Genomic DNA, 27,315 nt, shown 5'->3' with positions numbered 1-27,315 from the left:
TAGCACTTTATTAACTGTGAATATAATGTAGGTGAATTGAATCTGATGGCTTATCCTTCCTTGACTTCTTAGTTCTGGTTTTATCTCAAGGAAAGAAACTATGATCTGAATACCACTCTTTTTTCCTATTAGTAATAAATAATTATCTTACTGAGAGTATTCTTAACCATTCAAAACTTAAGTATGGAACTGAACTAGGATTGTCATGTCTCTTGCTTTACAGAGAATGTTCCTCCCCCCTTTTTTTCTTTATATTTCTTGTGACACTTCATGGCACCTTGTAGCTACTGCAGCCAAGACTCTGTTCATGACCTGGGTTCAGTCCCAGGCAGCTAGCTCAAGGTTCACTCAGCCTTCCATCATTCTGAGGTTGGTAAATTGAGTACCCAGCTTGCTTGGGGGGGTGCAGCCTGCATAATTAAATTGTAAATCACCCAAAGAGTGCTTTAAACTCTATGGGGTGGTGTATATAAGCATCACTCTTCCCTTTTTTTTCTTTTTTCTTTTGGAAGGTTGCTGGTCTTTTAAAGCACTCTGCCCAAGTTGAAATGAAAGACAAGGAATCATAAACTTGGAGATTAGGGATTTTGAAATTCACAGTCAGGACCCAGAGAACACACAATCTCAGTTCTACGTTTTCCCCTCTATGGTGAAGGGTATGGCATTCCTGTTAAATTGCAATGATGATTATGACATCTGTGTGCATATCTATCAATTATCTTATGTCTCATATGAAAGCCAGTGTGTCCTAGTAAACAGTGTTTTAGTCAGAAGACCTGGGTTCAAACCTTTGCTTGGCTATAGAAACTCATTTTAAAGTAGTGATAGTAGCATTCCTTTGACATCTCACCTACTTGAAAACCTTGTGAAGGTCACCATAAGTGGGAGATGACTTGATGGTCTACAATAAAAGTTTGATACAAATCTGTGCCCTCCTTTCTCTCTTTTCTGGGCAATACATTTGAAGAGGCAAAATCTTGCCAGAATCTTCAAATATGGATTTCTTTTTTTTTAAAGGCAGGAATGTCATTTGACCAATGAAAGACAACTTCTTATCATTAATCCAGCCTCAGTTCAATCTGAAACAAACAAACAAACAAACAAACAGCTTTGCAGAAGTTGGTATTATATTAACTAACAGTTTGGTATGATTTGCTTGTGATGTTCTCCAAATCCCATTTTTGGAATACAAGCTATAGTATGTATTCACATGGGAGAGTAATGTAGGCAAGTCTCACAAAGGAGATAATCTCAGCAGTATCCGGCCCTCTGTGGCATCTTTATTGATCAGTGTTATTATAAAGAATTATAACACAAAGTAGATGGTACCTTATCCCTGCAAGACTTCATGTAATATGTCCAGACAATACTCAATATTGTTAATAGGAATGAGGCCAGCTTGGTGTTTCATACTTCCCTCTTTGGTGGCAATGTTCAAGAGTTTTGGAACACAATTGTTGGTTGTTCTTAAGAATGTATTCATGCGAGACCCCTTGTAACTCCTAAAACTCTGTTTCTTCATGTTTTTGACTCAGTGGTTCCAGTGAGTGGCATAAACTAGTTGAAGTTCATGCCATCCCCACAAATGTATCCTCCTCCCAATTGCCAGAAATAGAGGTAAGAAAATGTAAAGGATCATTCAGTTCAGCCCAGACAGATTGGAATGCGCAGAAGAAAGCTCTGTAGTTGGAATACACCTACTGAATGCTAGAATCCTCCACGAGACAGCTTGTAGCTGCTGGCTGTAAAGTTCTAAGTTCAAATCTACAGTGTCCTGGTGATTTATGAAATGAATATATTCATTTCTTGTAGGATTTATGCATTTTACCATTTTTTTAGTATGGCATTTGATCCTTTGCAGTACTCACTGTTGTTAGCTTTAAATACAGTCTTTTAATTATGCATGCTGCCTTGCGCCTTGCTTAAGGAGGAAGGTGGGTAAAATATTTTAGATGATGATGATTCAAAAACACCAGGCATCAAAATTATAAAAAAACATTGACTGATATTATATAGCAAATACAAGTTTTAACTGAAAACCTATGTTGTTGTTGTTATTTAATACTGTGACCCATCTTAGGTCCTTTTACGGGGAGAAAGGTGGCTATAAATAAGACAAACAAATGAATCTCTGAGAATTCTGAGAACTATAGTTGAAAAAGGGTCATTTTTCCTTCTCTGGGCTTTCCTTGCATCCTTAGCTCTCTTTCTTTTCAGATTATGTTAATACTCATATTGTTATACTCTTTGGAAATTTTATTAAATTTTTAAAAAAGCAGATTTAATGTATTTGAAAGGAATTAATGACCTAATTTATAAGTTATTGGTAGTGGCTTAAATATATCTGGGGCAGGAAGGAACAGTTTGAACTGGGTATGGAACAACTGATTGGTGCAAAATTGGGAAAGGAGTACGACAAGCCTGTATATTGTCTCCCTGCTTATTTAACTTATATGCAGAATATATCATGCGGAAGGCTGGACTGGAGGAATCTCAAGCCGGAATTAAGATTGCCGGAAGAAATATCAAGAACCTCCAATATGCAGATGATACCACTCTGATGGCAGAAAGTGAGGAGGAATTAAAGAACCTCGTAATGAGGGTGAAAGAGAAGAGCGCCAAAAATGGTCTGAAGCTGAACATAAAACAAAACAAAAACAAAACAAAACAAAAAACAAAACAAAAAAACCCTAAGATCATGGCCACTGGTCCCATCACCTCCTGGCAAATAGAAGATATGGAGGCAGTGACAGATTTTACCTTCTTGGGCTCCATGATCACTGCAGATGGTGACAGCAGCCACAAAATTAAAAGACGCCAGTTTCTTGGGAGGAAAGCGATAACAAACCTAGACAGCATCTTAAAAAGTTGAGACATCACCTTGCTGACAAAAGTCCACATAGTCAAACTGATGGTTTTTCCAGTAGTGATGTAAGTAAGTGAGAGCTGGACCATAAAGAAGGCTGACCGCGGAAGAATTGATGCTTTTGAATTGTGGTACTGGCGGAGACTCTTGAGTGTCCCCTGGACTGCAAAGAGAACATTTTGAAGGAAATCAACCCTGAGAGCTCACTGGAAGCTGACCTCAAAATGGCCCTTGGAGAATATGCAGTCTTTGCCAAAAGTGAGGTCAGGGTCGGTTTTCCCAGGACTAACATAAGAAAAGTTCGGAATAAGTAAGAATGAGGTGTAAAGTCAAGGTTCCCGGGGCACAACTATTCCTATGAATCCTTTGTGCTACACTAGCGATTATGCAGATTTAAGCTTATTTAAGCCCCACAGAGTTCAGGATGGTGTACTCCCAAGTTACTATGCACAGCATTTCAGTTACAGCAGAATTCCGTATATGTTTACTCAGAAGTACGTACCAATGGCATGCAGTTTCATGGGAGCAAGCCCTGCCAAACATAGCAGGTACCAAGTAAATTAGTGGTAGGATTTCAGCCTCGTTAACTTTCTTCAGGCTGAGTCCATAAACAAATTAGAAGTTGACCAGTGCTTCACTTACAAGAGGAGCCATGATTCCACTAACAGAGGAGATGATCAGAGAGTGGAGCTTGTGTATTTCATTCAATGCTCCCCCTATCACAACCCCTATAGTTTGACCACTGGTGTTTTATAAGGGATCCCTCTCTGGTAATGCAGTGACAGATACCTATTGCATTTTGGCTGTAAATGTAAGTTAAGGGGAACTTTGCAGCATTAAAACTTAATAGAACCTTCACACTTTGAGAAAAAATTAAGCTTCACTTCACCTGTTTGTACTTGGAAGCCCAGCAGAATAAAATGTATTATTAGTCCCACAGTGAGGAACAAGAGGCAATTGTAGGCTGTCATCCAGAGTAGAACAGGAACTTTCCTGCGAAGCAAGCCATTTTCTGGGTTACTGGTGTGTAGCCATCCATAAAGGCATAATGTAATAGAACCACCAAATATGGCGTCTAACCATTACTCAGAAAGAGGTATTGATTGTGTGGCTTTCAAGAAAAGAGAAAAAATGAAAATGAAAATAAAGAAAAAATACAGGAATCTTTTCTTTTATGATGGATAGAGAGAGGATGAGCGGAACTATAAGTGGGTAGGATGGCAGAGAGATCCTATGGCCCAAAAGGGATTAGAAGAAGGGACAACTGCAGAAAAAACATTCAGAAAATATCCAAAATTTGTTTGGGTGAGCATTCCCTAATGTGAAATGAGCTGGCAGGCTACCTTAGTGATTTATGAATCTCTCTATGATGCCAGAGGCTGAGAGTTAGATTCCTCATTGCATCGCTTGTAAGGAGAACCAGCCTGTGTGGCCTTGGGAAAGCTGCACAGTCCCAGGGCACCCCAGGAAGAAGGGAATGGGAAACTACTTTTGAGTATTCTTTACCTGGAAGGCTGTACTCTGTTAGAGACTACATGCCAGCAGTGGTCAAAGTCAACACACAAGGTAAAATCAGAGGCCAAAAGATGGGAAACCACCTTCCTCTCTCTGTCTCTCCCTCTGGACCCACCATTTTCTCTCTCTTTCTTTCTCCCCCTCTCTTTTCCCCAAACCTACCTACCTACCTACCTACCTACCTACCTACCTACCTACCTACCTACCTACCTACCTACCTACCTACCTACCTACCTACCTACCTTCCTTCCTTCCTTCCTTCCTTCCTTCCTTCTTACTTACATCCCATTCCCTCCCACCCAGCAGGCTTCCTGGAAGGGAGGGATAGTTCTTCTCAGAGATCTAGACTGATTTAAACCAAAAGGCTTTTAAAATTAAGTGAGCGCCCCAAAGTGCTTACTCTTGGTCTGTGCACTTAGTCACCGACATTTTCATAAAATCAAAGCAGGAATTTCCCAACAAAAGAATACATTGCTATTACTTTACACTGGGAAGCAGTATTCACTGTTGATTACTGACAGCACTCTGGAGTTTTATGAGCAGACTTTTATCATCTTGATTTCCATTAGTGGTGAGTTTCTTTGGAAGAGTATGACTTAGTTCCCTTAATGTGAGAGAACTGTGAAAGTGCTTTGTACCTTTCCGCTCATTTAATGAATTCATATTTGGTTCTGCTATAAAAGATTGCAATCCAACAGGCTCCTGACTGAAGATGCTAGAGGCACAAATATAGTTCCTTTCCAAATAAACCCAGGTTCGAGTGTAGAGGGGAAAACCTCTACAAAAGACTGGGGGTTTGTTCATCTAACAAGCCTATTCAGACCAGAGGGAAGTGAAACCAATGTGGAGGATATATCAGGGGTCTCCTACCAACTCTCCTCAGATTGAAGAAGCTACTTGGATGAGTAGCAAAATGTTTCAACCAAATAAGAAAGAAGTCCAGGTACTATGACTCAACTTCCAGACCAACTATCCTCACTTGGATGACTAAGAACCTTCACAGATACATCCTTCAGGTATGTGCATAGCATAAGACAGAGAAAAGAAATAGTGGCTCAGCTACCAAGTGGGGATGGAAAAATGATAACAGATGACAAATGAAAGGCATAAGTGCTCAATTCCTACTTTAGCTTGATCTTTTCCCAAAAGACAGTCTATGATCCTTCAAGCAAAAGTGAGGTACAAATGGAAGGGACTGGATTGCAGTTTGAGTTTGATTAACAAATAGCCAAAGAATCCCTTATTATGCCAAGCAAGTTAAAATCTCCAGGGCCCAATGAACTGCATCCAAGACTTGTTGTTAGGAATTCATTGCTGGCACCTGCATTATCTATGAAAGAGTACTGATGAACAGCCATCAGACTACCAACTATGGCATTATACATCTTCAGCACTTCCTTTTCTGCATTGGCAAGAGGTTGTTAAGACAAATATGAGGCAGGTGGGTCATAGGTAATTGAAGACTTGTGCACAGCAAAATTCAGAGGCTTGATTCTTGTCTTCTTCCTTGTGACCTTTCCCTCCCACCTTTGTCTGCTACCTCTCTGAAATCTCTTCCATCTATACATTCCAAACAAGGCTTCCTGTTAATTTGGATCATTATAATATTCATTTTGCTTTAGGAGGATATTATATCAAATGACCTTTTAATAGGCAGAGCCATTATCTTCGAAACAGGGAAATACAGAGGTTAAATTTAATACAGGTTTCTCGTTTTTAAGGAATCCTTTAATAGGCGTTGAATAGACCGTATAATTTGCTTCATTCAATTAATTTACTTTTGCAAGATCAAATAACATTAAAAGGCAGCCATCTCCTACCTCAATTTGATTTTCAACACATAAAGAAAAAATTCCATTAGAACTGTAAAAGAATAATTAAAACTGCAAACTCTTTTTAAGGTTCACTTTCCAGACTTAATTAAACTAAATTTTAAATCACTGCCTGCAGTCTTCGCCTGAGCATAACTTGAAAGCCAGACTTACATGTGCTCTATGGTGGAGGCTGGTTGTTGTTGTTTAGTCATTAATTTGTGTCCAACTCTTTGTGACCCCATGGACCAGAGCACGCCAGGCCCTCCTGTCTTCCACTGCCTCCCAGAGTTTGGTCAAATTCATGTTGGCAGCTTTGATGACACTGTCCAACCATCTCATCCTCTGACGTCCTTCTCTTCTTGCCTTCACACTTTCCCAGCATCAAGGTCTTTTCCAGGGAGTCTTCTCTTCTCATGAGATGGCCAAAGTATTGGAGCCTCAGCTTCAGAATCTGTCCTTCCAGTGAGCACTCAGGGTTGATTTCCTTCAAAATGGATAGGTTTGTTCTCCTTGCAGTTCAGGGGACTCTGAAGAGCCTCCTCCAGCACCACAATTCAAAAGCATCAATTCTTTGGCAGTCAGCCTTCTTTCTGGTCCAGCTTTCACTTCCATACATCACTACTGGAAAAACCATAGCTTTGACTACGTATGCATACCTTTGTCAGCAAGGTGAAGTCTCTGCTTGTTAAGATGCTGTCTGGGTTTGTCATCACTTTCCTCCCAAGAAGCAGGAGTCTTTTAATTTCGTGGCTGCTGTCACCATCTGCAGTGATCATGGAGCCCAAGAAGGTAAAATCTGTCACTGCCTCTATATCTTCCCCTTCTATTTGCCTAGAGGTGATGGGACCAATGGCCATGATATTATCATTTTTGATGTTTCAGACCATTTTTTGTACTCTCCTCTTTCATCTTCATTAAGAGGTTCTTTAATTTCCCCTCACTTTCTGCCATCAGAGTGGTATTATCTGCATATTGGAGGTTCTACAGTACCTGATTGCATATTTTCTATCATGTTTCCATAAGGACACAGCTGTTCTTCCAGCAGAAAAAGGAGACATTTTAATTATGTCTGTGTAGATATTCAATGAACACCTGGGGAATAACCTTGGATTTGGACCAGTGCAATTCCGAGCTGATTATTGTTATGTGCATCAGTGCTGGAGGACCTTTGCCACTCTGAATATTTTGGACCAAATCCCACCCAACATTTCCAACAATTGTGGAAGCTGGTGTACAAAATATTCAGGTTAGTATTCTGCTGGGGATTTCTGCACATACAACTAACGTTGTGCAAACAGAGGCCATTTTGCTGTTACATGAGAAACAACCATGCAACAGACACCTCACCAAACAACATACCTACTTCTAGAGTACCAGCTGGATTTGGGGAAACAGGATTGTATTCATCCGAGAAGCCCACATTTTCCCCACCCTTGATATATGTTAAAGACAGGTATTATTATTTTTTAAGTATTTGCTTTCTAATGGTTGTTGTGGGTTTTTCGGGCTCTTTGCCCGTGTTCTGAAGGTTGTTCTTCCTGACGTTTTGCCAGTCTCTGTGGCCGGCATCTTCAGAGGACTCCAGTCCTCTGAAGATGCCAGCCACAGAGACTGGCGAAACGTCAGGAAGAACAACCTTCAGAACATGGCCAAAGAGCTCGAAAAACCCACAACAACCATTAGATCCTGGCTGTGAAAGCCTTTACAAATACATGTTTGCTTTCTCATTGCAAGCTATTTTTCTTCCATTTGTAAAAATCAATTTAAGTAAATCTCTCTTTTTTTAAAAAAAATCAAATCTGGAATTGAATAGATCATTTATTTACTTAATTCATGGGTTGCACGTGTCTCATCCCTATCTTTTTATCTATGCCACGGACTCTTAAAGAGTAGTAGAAGGAAAAAAATAGTTTGGAAACTATTGGCTGCTAGAGACCAAATGGCTTTCTAACAGTATTTATTCTCTAGGGACGGGATTAATTTTCCCCTATTATTCTTTTCTTCTACTTCTTGACTGTAGTTTCCAGAATGTTCATGCTAGCTGAAGTACTCTGGGAATTGTAGTTACGGAGAACAATTTCTCCATTCTCTTTTGTCTGCTAGGATAATTCATACAGCATTTAAGTAACTTCTCTATACATTTGGAGAGAATAAGGAGATAATGGCAGTCTACTCAGGAATAAATTAAAGAAAGCAAATTGCTGCCTCTTTCATCTTGCCAGGCAGGTGCACAGGTGTATGGCTTCCAGAGTACTTTTCTTCATTGAAATGGCTGATTGAAAATCTATATGCAATACCTCTCATTTTATGGGACTTATTTGGCTCATGAGATGTTCTAAATCCATAAACCACATTTTGGTTTTGTGCTTTCAATGCAGTACGTGCAATAGCCTACTTAAATTCATTAATTCTAGGCATGGCTTCACAGGCTAATCAATAACAGAATATCCTTTCTGGATGAGAATCTTTAAAGAAAATGAGATAACATTGCTTAATGGTAGCTCAAGCTACTAGACATCTAATTTAAATGTGTGTGTGTGTTTTTCTACGAAGAGATCAATTTTGTAGAATGTGGTCTGATAAAAGTTAATGTGTTGCTGTTGATTTTGGTACAGTAATGAGGTGTTCTTATTTGGAAACTCAGCTATATAATGAAAATACCTATTCATTACATCCTGATGGATAATATATAGAAAATCAAAGCAGTAAACTGCAAGCTATTAATCAGTGCTGATCTTAATAAGCAGAGATCAGATATAGCTCTTAAGCATGTGATCTGAAAGCTAAAGGAGTTGGGATAGCTTTCTGTCCTCAAATGTGCAGCTAGGTTAAACGGTTTCAACCAAAGGGGCAAAACAATCCATAAAATAGCTGGCTTAAAACCATGCACTGAATTTTGCAGCAACAGAGATATCTATTGTACATTCCCAATTCACACACCATACTGAGAAATTAATCTTCCTTTTCAAGAATAGCATTGAATAACACTCAAGTCCTAAGGAAAAGTGTTTCCAATATGAACTTTTATGGATTATAATCAATGTCTTTGAATAGATTAAGGTTTCTGACATTCTTAAATATCTAAATATCACACTGAGTGGTCTTATGTATCAAGATGCATAGGGAAGTACAGTATTTCAGCATATACATTTTAACTATTGTCATATTAAAAGATGTAATTATCTGTTGTTTAAAAAACAACACAATCCAAGGTAAGTCTGACATTTGTTATAATTATGACATTTATCTTCATGAATGTAGACAGAAGCCATTATTCAAGTAAGGCACAGACACTAGTGAAATATTTTATCGCTGCCTCTCCCATGAATTGAAGATGGATGTCATAAAAGATGAGACATTGTGTAGAATTATTTAGATTTACTGTGCTTAATACTCTTAAAGGGAAGTAAGTTGCACTAAAATCACACAGCATATGTATAGTGCAATTGTAAACAATATATTCTCAAGAGTCAACCCTGTTGGCCAAAATCCTTTTGGGATTTTATTCCAGATTAAGTGAAATATGGTGCCAATAAGGTGTCTGGCTGCCTGCCAGTCACACAAACAGGCATGTGATCAGGCACACAACCGATACTTTATTCATTATCTGCAGTCCATTACCACAATTTGTATTACCGGTATTTTATTTACTCCAAATCTCAGTAGAATTGTGGACATGGTGTTCAAATGATTTACTGCTAGCAAAGTACAGGGATTTCAAGCAAGCAAGCAAGCAAGCAAGCAAGCAAGCAAGCAAGCAAGCAAGCAAGCAAGCAGGCAAGCAGGCAGGCAGGCAGGCAGGCAGGCAGGCAGGCAGGCAGGCAGGCAGGCAGGCAAGCAAGCAAGCAAGCAAGCAAGCAAGCAAGCAAGCAAGCAAGCAAGCAAGCAAGCAAGCAAGCAAGCAAGGAACCCAAATTCATGAATTTCCTCATAAGAAGGAAAGAACAGAATTGTTCAATATCTATCCTGGCAGCGACCTCTGAGTACTTATATCCTAAAAGTTTGAAGCGTCTGTATTTAGTTATGTTTGTTGTGCTAATGAGTTAGGATCACCTTTTTTAAAAATGAGAGATTCCTCATCTTTAACATTTGTACAGCAGGCATTTACAACACTGTCTTTCTCATGCTAGGAATTAGAGCCTATTGAATTCAGAGGGTACAGAGGGGTGATAATTCTGTTTGGTACATTTTGTAAGAACATAGCAATATTTTGCAAATTTCTCACAAACAGGACAGAAAGAACTAGAGAGTTTTCTTCAGGGATGGAGATGTGAGTTGTGGCACTTGCTGTCAAGTCGGAGTTAAGTTGCACCAATGACTTGAGTCTGATTTTTTTTTTTCAATGTCTCGGAAGCGACTCATGACTCTGAATCCACCCACCACTCCCTTTTTCTATGGAAAAAGGTTTGTTTTTAATAGGGACCTGGACTTGGGACTTGGGACTTGGTGGAAATGAAAGCCAGATCTTCCTACGCCACAAAACCAGTTCTTTTGCACCATAAATATATAATAATACTTACTTAATATTATAGTTGCAGTTACTCACTGATGCCAGATGCATTCATTTAGTCACAGGGAAACATTTTAGCCCTTTGTCCCTTGAGTCAGCACACAGAATTAAAGAATTCACCTTAAAAAGCCTTCTGTTATAATTCTTTTGTCAAAAGGTTAATTTTTGCTCCAGAGGAAAATGTTCATGCATCTCTAGTTTTAAAGAAAGAGTCAAAGAGACAGATTCGTAGGACTTTGACCTGGCACAATGCCTGCCTATCCATTTTTTAAAACTACTGTTGAGAGGGTTAACAGCTAAATGTATGAAAGGCAGTCACAGTAAATAGGGGCCAACTAAAAATTCAAGCTCATATTTTCTCAGATTTAAAAGACTTGCCTATGGGGCAAAACTGTAGATCAGAGACCAAGTGTCATTCTCAGATTCAGAAAAAGCTGATCTTTAGTCTTATGAACATTAGTTTGGGGCATTGTAATTTAAATCTGATCCTCCATGAATGGCCACTGTTTTTCTGGAACAGCATCTGCATGGCATGCATCATGTTTACACGATCCATCCAGGGGGCAACAGAAGCATAATTTATTACACAGAGGGCATGCTGCTAGAAGGTGGAAGTATTGATTGAGTTCCTGTGAAGGATGTACTGTACATGATTAGCCCACACCTTTGTGGTTGAGTCTCCTAGCCACACAGAACTGCTGACAGAAAAAGAAGTCTGAGGTAACCAGGTGACACTGAGGGGCCTCCTCACATTTTTGGGAAAGGGACTCCAAGGGAAACCACGCTGATCCCTTCCTAGTTATTCTTCTGCCATCAGGCAAGAACAATAACTAGGAATTATTTTTATTAATTTATTTTAATTCAGGCAGGTTGTGGGGGATTGGTTGGTTTCCGAGAAAGGCCTGTCAACTGTTTGGCACTTAACTTTTTAGCAGTGTTTTTTTAAAAAAAGCTGTTTAACTTAATATGATCTTAATATTATGATGTCATTAATATACCTGTTTTGTTGTGTTTGAACAATGTGTATTTTTTTTGTGAATGTAAGTGTCCCAGTTTTTAATATTGAGTGCCAATACTGATGAGCATTTTGGAGGTGGATAGTAGTTCTTGTGAAAGTATCCTCACTTGGCAAGGCTGCCAATGACATGTTGTTGTGGATGCTGCCAGTAGCATCCCGTTTCTACAGATTTCAGAACCCAGACCTCAGATTGGAGGGTGGGGGCTGGAGTTCCTTGTGATATCCCAGGGGAAGGACCTTGTGATGTCTCACAGCGGTGAGGCAGGAACACATACTTTCAAATACCTTTGAATTGATGTAGTGAGCCCTGGTCTCTGTGGGGAATGGATGTAGATGGATGTCAGGGCTTTAAAGCCAAGTTATTTACAATTATCAGTTTTCCTCTTCTGGTGCTACATGTTTTGAGATTTGTGTCCTTAGCTAGAGAACTGGAGGAGCATAGCACTTCTTTGGGTCTTCAGCAGCCTTAGTTGCTGGATTTCCTAAGACGTGGCAACCCTAGTTTTGTGAGAGTTGGATGATTTGTGGTGAGTTGACCCATAAATCTGTGGTGAGTTGCAGTTGGCCTCCATAGGACCACCCAGCAAACTAGGATTGAACTAGGTTGCAAAGAGATGCATGCTTAATCCTTGGAACCAGAAAATTAATTTAGGCCTGTGGCAAACCAAGTTACCATTTTCATTCACTTTCATTCACCTATTCAGCAAAAAAGAAGTAAAAAGAAATGGAATAGTGCTAACAATCTGGCACAATCTTATATGGAGTTCTCTCTATTTCAATTTGAGAGAATCAAGTTGAATAGGTTTACAGCCACAGGACCAGTTTCCATAAATAACCATTCTTTCAGCACTAAGCTTGTTCACAGCTACAATTCTTCAGACCATGGTCTAGGTAAAGAAATGTCAGTGTGTATTAGCTTATTTTTATCCTCAGGAAAAGGAGATATCTTTAGTTACTGCTACATCCTCTGTGGATGCCCAGAGATGTAATCAGTATCATAACATCCATTTCCCAAAGTGGCAAGTGAGCCAAAAACAGTCAGGTCTTAGCACTTACACCATATGTAAAAACCTTGAACTCTCACTAGAAGTTCAAATCCCTAAACCAAAGCTATAGTATTTTGGACATATCATGAGAAACCCAAGACTCATTGGAAAAGACAATAATGCTAGTAAAAGTGGAAAGAGGAACTGGAAAAATTAGATTGGCTCAAGAAAAGAACCTACATCTTTAGTTCAGAGGGCATGACAGGAGCTTTTGAAAATCATTGATTCATATGGTTGGCATAAGAGGGAAGCTACTTGTTAGCACACAACAATATCACACTGGGGGTGGGGGGTGGGAGAGACCACCAAATGTAAGTCCCCACCATATTTCCAGGCAGTGTTGGGCCCTGAAAAATATCACATTTCTTTGAAAACCCTGAATTGAGTAGGAATGACTGAACTCTATATACACTTTCCTTTGTCCATATCAATAATTCCATTCCCAATTCAGCCAGCAATCTTAAAAACCCTCGGCATGCATATTTAAATATGTATTACAAATGTGTATTACAAAGTTATGTGTTGTGAAATATATTTACAAAGGTTATGGGCAACTTCAGGGTCCCTCATTTTCCTCCTTATGGTGCCTTGTCTTTAAATGTGGTTTGGATTTATTTTATTTTATTTTATTTATTAAAAATATTTTTACCCCTTCTTTCTCCTTGAAAAGGACCCAAGGTGGCTCTTCACATCAAGGATACATTCTGGGGGAGGGGGGGAAGAAGCTGTCCTCTGGCAGCTATTCAAATTGTAGACTGTCCTCAATAAAGCAGGATACATGGCCACCATACTTGTACAGCCCAACTGAAACCTATGTCTCGTCCTATGTCAGCGAGAATGAGCCTTCCATATTCCTCGGAACAACTGTTCTGATTTCTAGCACTCTGTGGGGAGATTTCTCATATGGCACTTCTAGAGTCACAGGGATAGAGATCTGCGGTAAAAAGACAACCATTTCCATTAACACGTTAGTTCACGGCATTGTCAAGGATGCCAAATTGTCACCAGGCTGCCAAAGCTCGCGTTGGTGCTGCCAGCTGTAGCAGCAACTCCAAAAATAAAATTAAAAAGTCTTGGGGTTGGGGACAGAGAGAGAGAGAGAGAAAGAGAAAAATCTGTGCTGCTGCCACTATTATTGGTGGTAAGCCCTAGGTCTGAAAAATTACAGGAGGATTTCTCCTCCTACCAAGAAATAAGCTGAAATTGTTCATCACATTTCATCTCCCACAAATAGATGGGGAATTTGTAGAGGTTATTTACATGTTGTTCTACTGCTATCAAAAGGAGGCATAATATTTGGGAAAGCCTGCAACATTCAGGCAGAATGTTCAAAATAACAGTCACAGCAAAATCATGGGAATATTGTCATACTGATTCTTAAAGTATTTAAAGAATCTTCCCACTCAGAATGTTGCTTGTAAATTACATACTATTGACTATTATTCAGTTCTCTTATCAAATAATTTGTTGATAAATGACTAAAATTGACAACAGAAAAAGCTTGAAAAGTGTCAACAAGAGTTAAGTAGTAGATTTCCATTGGCAATCTTCATTCTCTGGTTAATTGTAAAACTCCACTGAATAAACTACCTACACTAACCAAAATAAGTATTATTTAATAATGTTTACTTTTTGACCCTGCCTTTCTTTCCATGAATGCACGGTGGCATGCGTGACTTCCCTCTTTCCTATTTATTTCTCACAACACGCTGTGAGGTCAACTACATTAAGAGATAACATTCCTGACCCAATATCAGCCAGTATGTTTCATGGCCATGTGGGGATTTCAAGCTTACAGAGGCTAATCATTCAGCTTGGTCTGTTGCTCCCTCCGGATTTTCCCCCTTAAGATATGAGCCAATTGTATGTTTCCAGGCAAAAGACAACAGAAAACTTTTGGCAGATGCCACCTGGGATCAAGGCTTAATTTTTATATCCTGTTTAGTTGTTGTTGCTTGTTTGCTTTTCATTTGGATGTCAGAGCTACAGTATGATGTCTTGGAGGACCGCAGTGAGGTAGGGAGTGAGAAATGATGGATCGATGCCTCACCGGCCAAACACATCAGGTCACTTTCTAGGTGTGCTTCTCAACTAGCTATGGTGAGACAGGCTAGACTATAAGCTATGGGAGGGGACACAATGGACCTGGAAACCATCGTAAGTTCATTCTATGGTAATGGCTAGGGGAAGGACTTCTATGACATTTCACATTTTCTCTGCAACCTACATTTGAACCCATAAGCAAATTCAAACATGTTTATGAGTAATCTAGCCTTCCTTACCAGATTACTTATAAACATGTTCAAACCTACCCATAAGCTCAAACATAGGTTGCAGGAAAAAAATGACATGTCATAAAAATCCTTCCCCTAGTAATGATTTTGCCTGTTTTCACCTTTCGTTTGCCTTGCAGACATACTGTATCTTTTAAAATATCTCTTTTTCTAGAGTACTCCTCCCAGGCTTCCCAGTCAGCAGGGCCATTGTCTGTCCTAGTTGTGGGGCTTCGGGATTTGTATTCAAGACAAAGAATTCTTCTGAGCTCTGCTTATAGGAAAGTAATGTCCTTTCCCTTAAACACCTAGTATGTGAACTGTTTCTGAGTATGCACTGCTCATGGATGCATGTGGAGAACACATTGTACTGACACACATCCATTAGCAATAAATCTCATTAAGTTCAATGGGACTGATTTCCTGTTCAGCAGGTCTTTCCTTCTTGCTTGGCCAATAAACAGTTCCTCCAGCTATAGTGCAATAGCAGCATCACTTACCCAAATTGCTTGCCATCATCACTCCTTTTCTGGGGAAGAGCTTACTCCTCCCTTTCTGCAGAGATGAGTGAAAGAGCAGGACGAGAGGAAGAGGATCTCTCAGAGAAATCAGGATGGTTGTGATTCAAGACGTCCCAGCTGACTTTCTATGGACAAGGTGCACAGGATGAAAAGAAGCTGCTGTTATCACTGCTTAGCACCTTCTTCGCGTCCTTGCCAGCCCCAACTCAGCTGGATGCTAAAAGGGAAGTTGGCCTCTCTGCAGAAGTGAAACTGTTCTCCCAGGAGCCTTGTGCACTATGAACGGCACTGTGGTCTGCTGAACTTCCTCCTCCCAGTGGGGCAAAAACATTCACACTCCCAATCAAGGCTATACAAATGTCTATACATATCAGTGAAATCATATGATATCAGTAAAGGTAATTGAGTGACGTATCATTTTGCAAGATTTATTGTGGAAAAACAAATCCAAACTGCATATAGCTGCAATTGGGAAGCAAAATTAATTTTATCAAGGAAAAGGCATGAAGGGTAGGTAGGGTGTACTCCACTTTTTCTACTACTCTTCACCCCTCAGTCTGCTGTTTGTTCTGAAGAAAGAGCAATACAATCTCTAGTTGCACAGGAGTTCCCCAAAAGCACTGATGCTTAAGATACTCATGCAAATAGTCCTTCTCTGAACATCTCACCACATCTTGTTGTGGCTGAAATAAGTATAAAGCATTTGAGAAAACTTTCCCTTGCTGGTCAAAAGATATCTCTGAGCACAAAGATTCAGTCTGTAAGGGACAAGAATATACTAATTTGACAGTTTAGGTTACAGCTTAGATTTATTCCCAAATATAGGCCTCAGCATAGTGTCAAACTATATGAGATGCCAGCTTTGCAATTAGAAAATGATAGTACATTGTGCTTCCAGTGACATAATTCTGTCCAAACTCTGTCATATTTGCCTGCTGGTGATCAGTCACAAACACAAGTAAAACAGTTTGCCGCCATGAGAAAAGATCATGCTAGGATCAAATGTGTTTTCTGCCTCAGGAGGCTCCCTTTCTCATTATATCATCACATATAATCCTTCAATGCCCAAATGTTGGTGGGTATATGCACAACAACGTCTAATGTGGAAATTTTGGCTATTCCTAGCAATATATCTACCAGAGATACATGCTCATGATATAAGCCTTACTTAAATCCTATTCAGACTACAGGCAAATTGGATAAGACGAGAAATTATTTCTAGCTCACTTCCTTATGTGAGTCAATCACTATTGAAATCCTTTGTTTGTTCACACAGAACAAGCAATACCTAGTTTTCTTCCTCAGAAGGGAAGTGCTTTTCATCACCAGAACCAACATAATAGTTACATGGAAGAAGAGGATTACCGCAAGAGGTCCCGACTATGGTGGTGGGGAACACAGTCAATTTGTATTTTGGTTTATGTTTATGTTGTAGTTGTAATAATAATAATAATAATAATAATAATAATAATAATAATAATAATAATAATAATAATAATAATAATAATAATAATAATAATAATAAATACATGTTATTTACAGTAAGAAGCATCTGAGTGCAGAAAGGAGGTAAAGGCTACCAATTAAATCCTCTGCTCTCTTTAATTAAGATAGTCTAAATTCACTTTGGCAAAGAATTCTCAGAGGATGCAAAACTTTTCATCAAGACCAAGACAAGGAGCACTTTTTTGTGCTGCTAAGGTAACAGAAAGTGTGCAATTTGTGCAAAATTAGCACTTGTTTCCTTTTCAGGGTGCATCTGGATTGCCCAGCTGGCAGAACAAGGAGGAAGATGCAGATTTCTTCAGTGGGCATCATGCTCCAGTGATTCCCTGGAGCTGCATGGAAGCCTCTTATCCTGTTAGATCAGGTCTGTCCACCAGGCTCCAAACTCTTCCCCTCCAAGTATCTCTCAAGCTGACATTTGACTTGAGAGTTTATAAGATCATTGTGCTTCCATATGCATTGCCTGCGACAGATTTTTGGTATCACCTGGCAGGACAAAGTTCCAAATAGAGTAGTCCTAGAACGAGCTGGAATTTTTAGCATGTATACATTACTGAAACAGTGACGTCTACATTGGCTTGGACATGTCATGAGAATGGCTGATGGTCAGATTCCAAAGGATCTCCTGTATGGAGAATTAGTGCAGGGAAATTGCCCCAGAGGGAGACCACAGCTGTGATACAAGGACATCTGCAAGCGGGATCTGAAGGCCTTAGGAATGGACCTCAAGAGATGGGAAACCCTGAAATCTGAGCATTCAGCCTGGAGGCAGGCGTTGCATCATGGCCTCTCTCAATTTGAAGAGACCCTTGTCCAGCAGGCCGAGGCAAAGAGGAAGTCAGAAAAGCAGCAAAATCAGGGAGCTGGACAGGGGACAGATTGGATTTGTCTTCAGCGTGGAAGGGATTGCCACTCTCGAATCGGCCTCCTCAGCCACACTAGATGCTGTTCCAAGTCCTCCATACAGAGCACGTTACCATAGTCTTTCGAGACTGAAGGATGCCTAACTTGTGCTGCTAGAGGTGGGCAGTCTGTCACAGTGTTAGGATTAAGCCTTAGTGGTGTCAGCATAGGATGGAGCCCCACGTGCAGGTGTGTTAGGTTACGATGGCTGTAGAGTCTGAGGTCTGACTGGTTCAGGGCTCTCTTTCACCAGCTACTCCATTTTTGAGCCCATATCTCACACATGGGATATGACAAAGCTTTCCATACAACTCAGCAGCCAAACGCCATATACCCAGAGTCACCAGGAAGCCACTAGAGATCATGGGTGTGAAGATTAGCAACACCAGCACTTTAAATCATGTGACAAGGACCTGCAAGCATTGTGGCCAAGATAGATGGGTTGCCACTAGTGAGCCATTTTCAACAGCTTGCACAGAGTGGCCTTAGCCATCTACGAACATGGCGAAACACCCTCAACATATATGAAAGCTGTTTTACAGATGTAGTTGCAAGAAAACTAAAAACTGAGAAACAGCGTAATTGTCTTTTGGATTTACTTTTCAAATAGTTCTGGATTTCATTCATCCCAGATATTCAACATGTTACATTATTTAACGTGTTTAAATGAGCACAAAGACTGAACGGAACTTTGGACATGTCCTCTCTCATTGACGAATATCATTATCACAGCAATGCAATTTTAATACCCTCACTTGGAGGTGTTCAAAGTCATAAAGATTTAGCACCACCACACTGTTATGGCTTAAGTTATTCTTTACCCTAAAAAGGGTAGAGATGAATGAGATCCTGAGTGAATCAGCATAAAGAAACCTAGAATGATACCCTCTATTCAACCAGACTATTGCTTGATCAATCTGTATTTTATTGACTGAAGGTCTTCAAATTTTAAATGATGGTCTATCCCCTGTTTTAGCATGACAGCTTAGGTCTTGAAACTGGGACCATCTGTGAACAATGCCATGTAACTACTCAGCATCCACCCTTTCTTTAAAGCCGATGATCAGCATTTGACAAAATGAGCATTTGCCTGCTTATTTGGGATCCTTGCATTGTACTTCTTCATGACTGACTGACTGATTGATTGGTTATTTTCAGGTATTTTATAGGCTGCAGTCAAATCCTTTTAAAGCAGCTTCCAGTGTACACATTTAAAATGTGTAATCAATAGTTGTAACCATAAAATATCTAAAAGTAACAAACAAATAGTATTAACCAATATTACAACTAGATAAAATTATTTTCAAATCAACAAGATCAATAGACTCAGATAAAAGGGGTAAAACTAAATGAGCACCATATCACACAAAAATCCAATAAAATCTCTTATTAAAATGTCTTTTTTAGATGTGCCTCATCATGAGAGAAGGTTGTAATTGCCACTTCATTTAAAAGAGCGCAAAAATTCAATACTTCTTGAATTGTTTTTCTGATAACAATATTTAGCTACAGAAATCCACCTAGTTTCTCTCTGAGCTTCTTGGACTTCATTGCCAGGGCGCTCATCAAATGTAGTCAGTTTTTGCCACCCCCTGCTTCATGTATTTGAAGACAATGTGGTCACACTTTCCTTGAAGGTTACCACCGCTTTCACTTCATCAATCAGTTCTTCCTTGTTGCTCAAGGTTAAGACCGAGACAGCAGATCTGTGATTCCATTTCCACCTTCTGGGAGATGAACTTGTCATAAGATACTCCATTATTGGCAAAGCCAGACTTCCAACAGATGTGACGAGTGTTGAATTCCCTCAATGATACAATGATTTCTCTTTGTGAATGTCTTGGTGTCCATTCCAGGAGACAGTTATTCGGGTCTTCCAGTTGTATGGGTAGTCTGTAGCATATTGTCATAGCAATTTCTCTCTCTCTTTGATACTCTTTCTGTCCTTACCACATGCTATCCTTTACCTTCTCCCTCTTTCTCTTTCTCGCTCTCTTTCTCTTTCACTCTCTTGTGTTTGTGCCCTTTCTTTTAAATTATTCACTGTTTTGACAGAGGGATTCATTAAAAATAATAATAATAATAATTTGCAACATAAAGATAAAGGTAAAGGTTCCCCTTGACCATTTTTGTCCAGTCGTGTTCGACTCTAGGGGGCGGTGCTCATCCCCGTTTCCAAGCCATAGAGCCAGCGTTTTGTCCGAAGACAATCTTCCGTGGTCACATAGCCAGTGCGACTTAGACACGGAACACTGTTACCTTCCCACCGAGGTGGTCCCTATTTATCTACTTGCATTTACATGCTTTCGAACCGCTAGGTTGGCGGGAGCTGGGACAAGCGATGGGCACTCACTCCGTCACGTGGATTTGATCTTACGACTGCTTGGTCTTCTGACCCTGCAGCACAGGCTCCTGCGGTTTAGCCCGCAGCGCCACCACGTCCCAACATAGTGCCTGATATATAAGCATGGCAAGAACATGAAAGAATGATTCTGTTAACCTCCTGTCCAGTGTTGCAAGGGACTGGTGTTTCTTGCAGACCTAGATCTTCTAGTAGGGATATATATTTGTGCAGATATAGTAAAGGGAGTGGATGCACATAGGGATCAATCAAATAGGCTGGAAACAATTCCAGGTAGCCAATCAAAAAACACAAAAGACAGAAGCGGTGAGGCATGGTCAGCTGTAAACAGGAAGAGAACTAGAAAACAAACAAAAACTTGGTGATTTTATCCACAGTCTAGTCACAAATTACAACACTGAGATTTGTTGCACAACAATACACCAGAATCTAAAAGATGAAGTTTTACAGCTGGAAAAAAAATTAATGATGTGCCATAAGAGTGTGGCTATGAGAACGTTCAGTCTGGAATTATTAAACTTGAGAATTGACATATATGTACAAATATTCATTGCCAAAGCATGGGAAAATCTATGAGAATTAAAAGTCTCCCAGTGCATCATTACCTTGGGGAGGAAAGCAATTTGTAATGTGGCCAGTGAATCTTCAGCTATGGAACATGGATGGACATTTGATATGGCCAGCAAGGAGCTGTACATTCCTTATCCTGTGAAGCAACGCTGTGTATTGGTTGGGAACGTTACAAACTGTATGTATTTGCATTTGTGATATTTTTTCTTCAAAGCAGTACGTTGCTTGTAGTGCAATTTTCCAAGTGAGACATGTCACTTTAAAAGTATTACTTAATATATTTTTAAAAACATTTAAAATAGGAAAATGGTCCAAAATCCTTCAACTTTGCCCCAAAATGAAACACTTGAAACACTTCAGAAGTAATAGGAACCATCACTCATTACAGAAAAATAGCAACATTAGCAATGACCACATTATTTCATTAAAGTAATGTTGTTACTCCCCTGTAAAAATAGCAATTGGGATCTTACTGGTGGTTTATATTTGTGTAACAGGCATGTCATAAGTCTTGGTGGCAAATTGCCACTTGCTAACAAAGTTCTAGTTGTGTTCTCAGGCACGTGTCTGGTCATGTACAATTTGCTACCAAGATTAATGCAATTTTCCCTACGAAACTGTGAATTGCCAATGCAATTCTCTGTAATATATCTATATAGTGCTGGTAACATGCTATGTCCTGGTAGGAGAAGAGGGGATATAAGAGTTCAAAATCAAGGTATCTGAGGCTTTGAGGCTGTGAGGCTGAGGATCCAACAACACTTGCCAAGCCCCTCTTCCAGGAGGTACACAAAGATGGTGGCTATGGCAGGAGCAGAGAACCAGAGTCCCTTCTGATGTTGTTAAATGATAGCTCCAGTCATCCTTGATAATGCTGGCTGGGGCCGATGGGAACTAAACCCTAACACCATATGGATAGACATGCTTTCCTACTCTAGGATCTGGTACAAAACCTCTGCCTCAAGGTCAAGCACCTGTTTTTATCACATAGCTGACAGCAGCTTCTTGGTCCACATCAAGCTCAGATACCATACTGCACATTTTTTCCCAGGGGCTAAATCTCTCCATTGCAAATCAGGTGCTGCTCCCTGTTCTTTGCTTCAAAATCTCTATAAATATTTTAGACACATAAGAAGACGAGGGCATCCCAAATGAAAAGTGAAGCCAATCTTGCCTTTAGAACATTTCCATTTCTGCCTTAGCATGGTTTGGCATCTGTGAATATGGATAGAGGTGGTGCAGGATCACACCTTCTTATATCTGCTGGTTGTGCCCCTAAACTCAGGGCCTCCCTAGATGAGAGACTAGTTTCAAATCTAGAAGAAATGCACCCTTAGGAGGAAAAGGCTGCCAATTCATTCTAACATGGGCTTGCTTCTATCCATATTCCACAAATGAGCTTCTTTTTGTTTTATAACAGTTCAGTTCAGGTGGATGGCATGGCTTCGCTTGCATGTCTGATGTCTCAAGCACATAGCTGTGCAATGCTTAGGGGGGAAATAGAGAAAGAGAAGAAAATAATACCTCTTCTTTAATGTTTGATCCGACCCTCACTCAATATAAACTCTGAATGAAGCTGTCAGTCAAACTCAGATTTTGTAGGCCCTGTCTGCACAGCCTAATTTTAGACTTTGGCTTTCTACCTGTTTTAAGCCATGATTGAAAGTGGGTTGTTTGGTAGTTGATTCTCTTGAAAGTAAGTTGGGCTGGCAATTCTTAGGAGGTGAATGGTTGTATTTCCTTTATTTAAAAGGGGGCAGATCTTTTCCTTTTTCTGCTTCTCTATTGTTCCTTGTCTACCCTGCAAAGATCCAGCCATCATTTCCATGTCATTATCCAAACCTTGGAGGCGAATAAGCGTATCTTTTAAGACTGATATTCTATTGGTTATTATATCCTGAGTTTGATAAGATAGTACCATAAAGGATTTTAGCAATTCCTTCTCTTCTGGTACTTGAAAGATATCTGTGTCTTTAGATGGATATGCTGATTGTTGTTTCACACATTGATGCATGCCATGTTCGGGGAGCTGGCCATCTTCAAAAGTAATATAGTTGCAGAGACCAGTATATTTTGATTGAATTTTTGAATCTTTATGTAATAGGCATGTCTGTGTGATGTTGTCAAAGAATCTCATCACAAACAAACCTGTCCTCAGGAATTCATTCTTATGACCCTATACAGCCCCAGTGATCTGCCATTTCCTAAATGTCACCACTGCACATGTGCTGAAATAGTCTGGAAACAAATATTCTATGTGCATGATATCCTTTATGGTGATCTCTGGAACGACTGGGTGTAACAGCTGCAAAAGATGGAGTTTACTTTTAAGCTGAGAGAGTCTACCTTTGGGCTTTGAAAAAGTTTAAAAAGTCAGCTTTTCCCAACTTAGAATCATTTCCTATTGTGGTGGTACTGCTAGTTTGCTTCCCTCAGTTAGAATTGGACCTCTCAGCTATTAAACCTGGTTCTTCAAGAGAGACTTGCTGCCATGAGTCTTGTGCAACATCTTCCTTAATTATTGATTTACTTGGCACATTTGTAGACATAACTGGGCCCAAATTATTGGATGATACAGGACAAACCTAATCAGGCTGAAGTATGTCATGCTTAGGGTCTCCCCATGGAGATGATTTGAGTAAGTTTTGTGTATAGTTGTCCAGGAGTCTAAAAAGTCTTTGGAAGTTCATTTTCTTGGATTTCCCTGGTGCTAGGTCTGTTCTTTCCTTTTTCCATTTTTAGAAATATTTTTACTCTTCTTGCCAGTTCACTGTTGGTGCTTCCTAGAACTGTTTCACTTATTCCAGCTGATCTTTTTGTGACTCATTTTATTGTGATTCTCATGTTCCACGGTTTCATTCTTATTTGTGCAGTCTAGTCTCCATCCCTCAAGCATATATCAGCCATTGTGCTTAGCAAGCCATGGCACCCTGACAGGAATTGTTTCATTACCTCCAATTCCTTGGATATTAAACCAATACTTTTCATAAACAATTTTTCTCTTGGGGTTTCCAATCCCTCTGCAGCAGCCTCTGCTCCCTTTTCTGAGATGGGTCTGGAGGCAACCTTTGTTCTCTCATTAATTTCATCTCCTGCTGCCCTAGAGTTAGATCGTGTGTCTTGGTTCTTACACATATCTGGCAATTCAATATTAGCATCATGGGGAGATTCTAATTCTACCTCCTGTCCTATCTCCCCTTCTATATTTGCAGAAGTTTATCTTATACTGTCGTCCCTCGCTTAATGATTGCCTCGCTTAACGAGGAAATCGTTATACGATTAGGTTTTTGCGATTGCTTTTGCGATCGCAAAACAATGTTTTAAATGGGTTATTTTAATTTAATGATGATCGGTTCCCTGCTTCGGGAACTGATTTTTGCTTTATGACGATCAGCAAACAGCTGATCGTCGGGTTTCAAAATGGCCACCGGCTGAAGAAAATGGCCCCCCGCTGTTTTCTAGGACTGATTCCTCGCTTTACAGGCACCTAAAATGGTTGCCGTATGGAGGATCTTCGCTGGACGAGCAGGTATTCAGCTCATTGGAACACATTGAACGATTTTCAATGCGTTTCAATGGTTTTTTTCATTTCATTTGATGATGTTTTCGCTCTACAGCGATTTCGCTAGAACGAATTAACATCGTCATGCGAGGCACCACTGTATCATTTCCAAGAATTGTATATTTCAGGCTTTCAGTTTGAGCAATTTCCATTGCCAAGTTTAATGCTTTCTCATTAGTTAGCACATCCTGTTTGCCCCAAGAGTAATCTACTGACCAGTCCTGACCATTGGTATAACTGGTAGGTACATCAGAGATATCTAAGGAATCAATATCCACAATGGGTTTTCCCTTTTCCCTTTTTGTTCTCATAGGGAAAAAGGCTGAAATTTGTGTTTGTCTTTTCCTCTGTGATAATTCAAGCGTTTTCGGGGGTGAGGTCCTCAGCAACTTCCAACCCTGCCAGATTCCCTAATCTGAAAATTCAAAGTGTCCTGAGTGCTTCTCAGGACACTTTGGGAAAAAATAATAATAATGAAACTAAGTCCTGGCCATTTGTTCACTAGCTTAACAATTCAAAGGTTACTTATCTTGTCCTCCTTCTTGTGCGAGGGATGTTCTTCCGACAACCCCTCTGAAAAACCTCCAAGGTTTTGAATTAAAATAGATAATAAAACACAAAAACTCCAGAATTCAGCAATAAGCTATTCTGCAGGTAACAGCTGGAATGTTGAAACAGGATGGGGCAAGAGCTTGATACAAATGTTGAAAAATTATCAGGAGTTCCATTTCAGATAAGAGTGAATGAATAAATCTTCCAGCTCTATGCTATGGCTCAATGCAGCTGTTATTGTTGTTTGAGAATGAGATAAGGCTGAAGCTAATCTCTGGGTCCTTCTCCTTTGCCCCCACTTGGGAGGCCGAATCCCTAGGATCTTATTGCGACTCCAGAAAAATTGAAAAGATTTACCAGAGCCAAGGTTAGAAGCTGAAAGTTGGAGCAATTAAAAACTTAACACTTAAAAAACTTAAACTGTTTAAATGATGTAAAACTGATTAAAACTACTTAAAACAGAGAGTGAAGAGACACAAATGCTGCTCCACCCTACAACCGGAACCCTAGCTCATTTTTTGCCAAGTTTTCTAGCTGAACTTTTCTCAAGATCAGTTTTAAACAAGTTTGCTTAGGAGTAAGTCCATTGATTTTTGCAGGACTTGTAAGTGCTCTTTGGGTGGCAGTTGAAAGCACCATTAATTCTGACTGGACTTTGGTGTGATTAACTTTTTCTGAGTCACACCCTTCTTTATAATCTGTTTTAGTCTTGCGATTCCATCGTTTATTTGTTAGAGGAGCTAATACCAGCAGAGGAAATCCAGAATGATTAACAATAAGAACGGCAGCCCCAGCAACAAAAATAACAACACAGTGCTATTAGTAAGAGGCAAGCTAAATGCATAGAAAATCAGCCAAACATGGTTGCTTCTTTCTATAAAATTATAACAGAATTAGCACATGACAGGAATCCTTTGCCTGTAATAATTTAAATGTTACATAAATTCTACTGCAGGGCATAAGAGCATTAATGTCAGGACCTGAATGAAGTGGGGTATACTTCCTAAAAGAACATGTAAAATAAAATTGGCTAGTTTTTAAGGTCCTACAGAGTGTTTTTGTTCTTATGTTCTCAAGATAGAAGAATGGATAGCTTCATTGTGGGCCACAGATTGAAATGGGCTGACACATTGCATGAGATCTCCCTCATTTAAGTCTTCACAGTTTCATACTATTTGAATCCAAGGCGAGGTAGTTTACCTAAAGAACCAACTGCATGCATGCTGATGGAAAAATTCTGCAAAGTCATGCAAAAATATCTAAAATGCGAAATGGAAAATAAGAGATGGTTTGTAATATTTGCAAATGTGCTTGATCCTGTGTATATTTACTCAGAAGGAAGTCCTATGAATTCAGTAGGCCTATTCACAAATAAGTGGCCACTTCAGAACAACATACATTTTATAGCCATACCTTCTTCATCATGAGTATTATAGATTCCAGGTGGGAAACGTTTGCCTTGTGGTACAGTGATTAAACTGCAGTACTTGCAGTGAAGACTCTACTCACGGCCTGAATTCAATCCTAGGCTGAGGTAGCCAGTTCGATATTCACTCAGCCTTCTATCCTTCTGAGGCTGGTAAATTGAGTGCCCAACTTGCGGGATGGATGGGTGGATGGATGGATGTGTAGCCAGCATAATTAAATTGTAAACTGCTCAGAGAGTGCTTTAAGTGCTATGGAGCAGCATATAAGCAGTACACATTTTATGTTGTGTTCTAGAGCTGCGGCAAAGAAGGCCAGGGGCATATTACTCAGCTTCCACCAGCTCAATTGCACATACCTTCTTCTCAATTCAACTCACCAAGTATACAAATAGAGAGTTAAAAAGGGAGAACATATCTGAGTCCTGACCAGAAACACTTTGAACTACAATTCACAGGTCATTCTCATCTTCTCACTGGCCATTATCCTGGGAGGGTAGCCCCGGTGTGGAGGAACCCAAGTGGAGCACTGCATCACTGTATGCATTGCTGTTGTGTGGAACATGCCAATTGGCAGAGTTGAGCTGCTTAGTTTGCAGTTCTGTGCTCTTCCTGGGCATGTGACCAGTTTCCTCCGTGCTTCTTCTTGGTAGTTACTGACTCATAGGCATACTGTATTTTCACTATATGTGTAGCAAGGTGCAATGTTTTGTTTCCATTCACCTGACAGCAAGCAGTGATGCCAAGAGAGAGAGAGAGAGAGAGAAAGAGAGAGAGAAGTGAGATGTCCTGTCATGTGGGAAAATGTCTTTACTTCTTGTATTTTTGTGGCTTAGACTCTGCTTTACGCTAATACTAAGAAAACATAAATAC

At 39.8% G+C, this 27,315-nt stretch overlaps 1 protein-coding gene across 5 annotated transcripts in view; it reads right to left on the bottom strand.

Moving 5' to 3' along the window:
* Nucleotides 1-15,771, bottom strand: part of BANK1 (B cell scaffold protein with ankyrin repeats 1) — a 193,187-nt gene extending 177,416 nt beyond the window's left edge. For 4 of the 5 annotated variants that reach the window (XR_013545800.1, XR_002301625.3, XM_078394622.1 and 1 more), the window contains exon 1: nucleotides 15,543-15,767. Coding sequence is in view for 3 of the 5 variants with exons in the window: in XM_078394622.1 (XP_078250748.1) it covers nucleotides 15,543-15,561 (19 nt within the window). In the remaining 2 variants the exon portion in view is untranslated. Of the gene's footprint in view, nucleotides 1-15,542 lie in introns of all 5 variants that reach the window. The other variant, XM_020805437.3, reaches the window with a different exon arrangement.
* Nucleotides 15,772-27,315: the final 11,544 nt, after the last annotated feature.

Source organism: Pogona vitticeps, chromosome 5 (assembly GCF_051106095.1).
Source record: "Pogona vitticeps strain Pit_001003342236 chromosome 5, PviZW2.1, whole genome shotgun sequence".
NCBI lineage: Eukaryota > Metazoa > Chordata > Lepidosauria > Squamata > Agamidae > Pogona > Pogona vitticeps.
The sequence above is the reverse complement of the archived record's forward strand: the minus strand, read 5'-3'. Positions and strand labels throughout refer to the sequence as shown.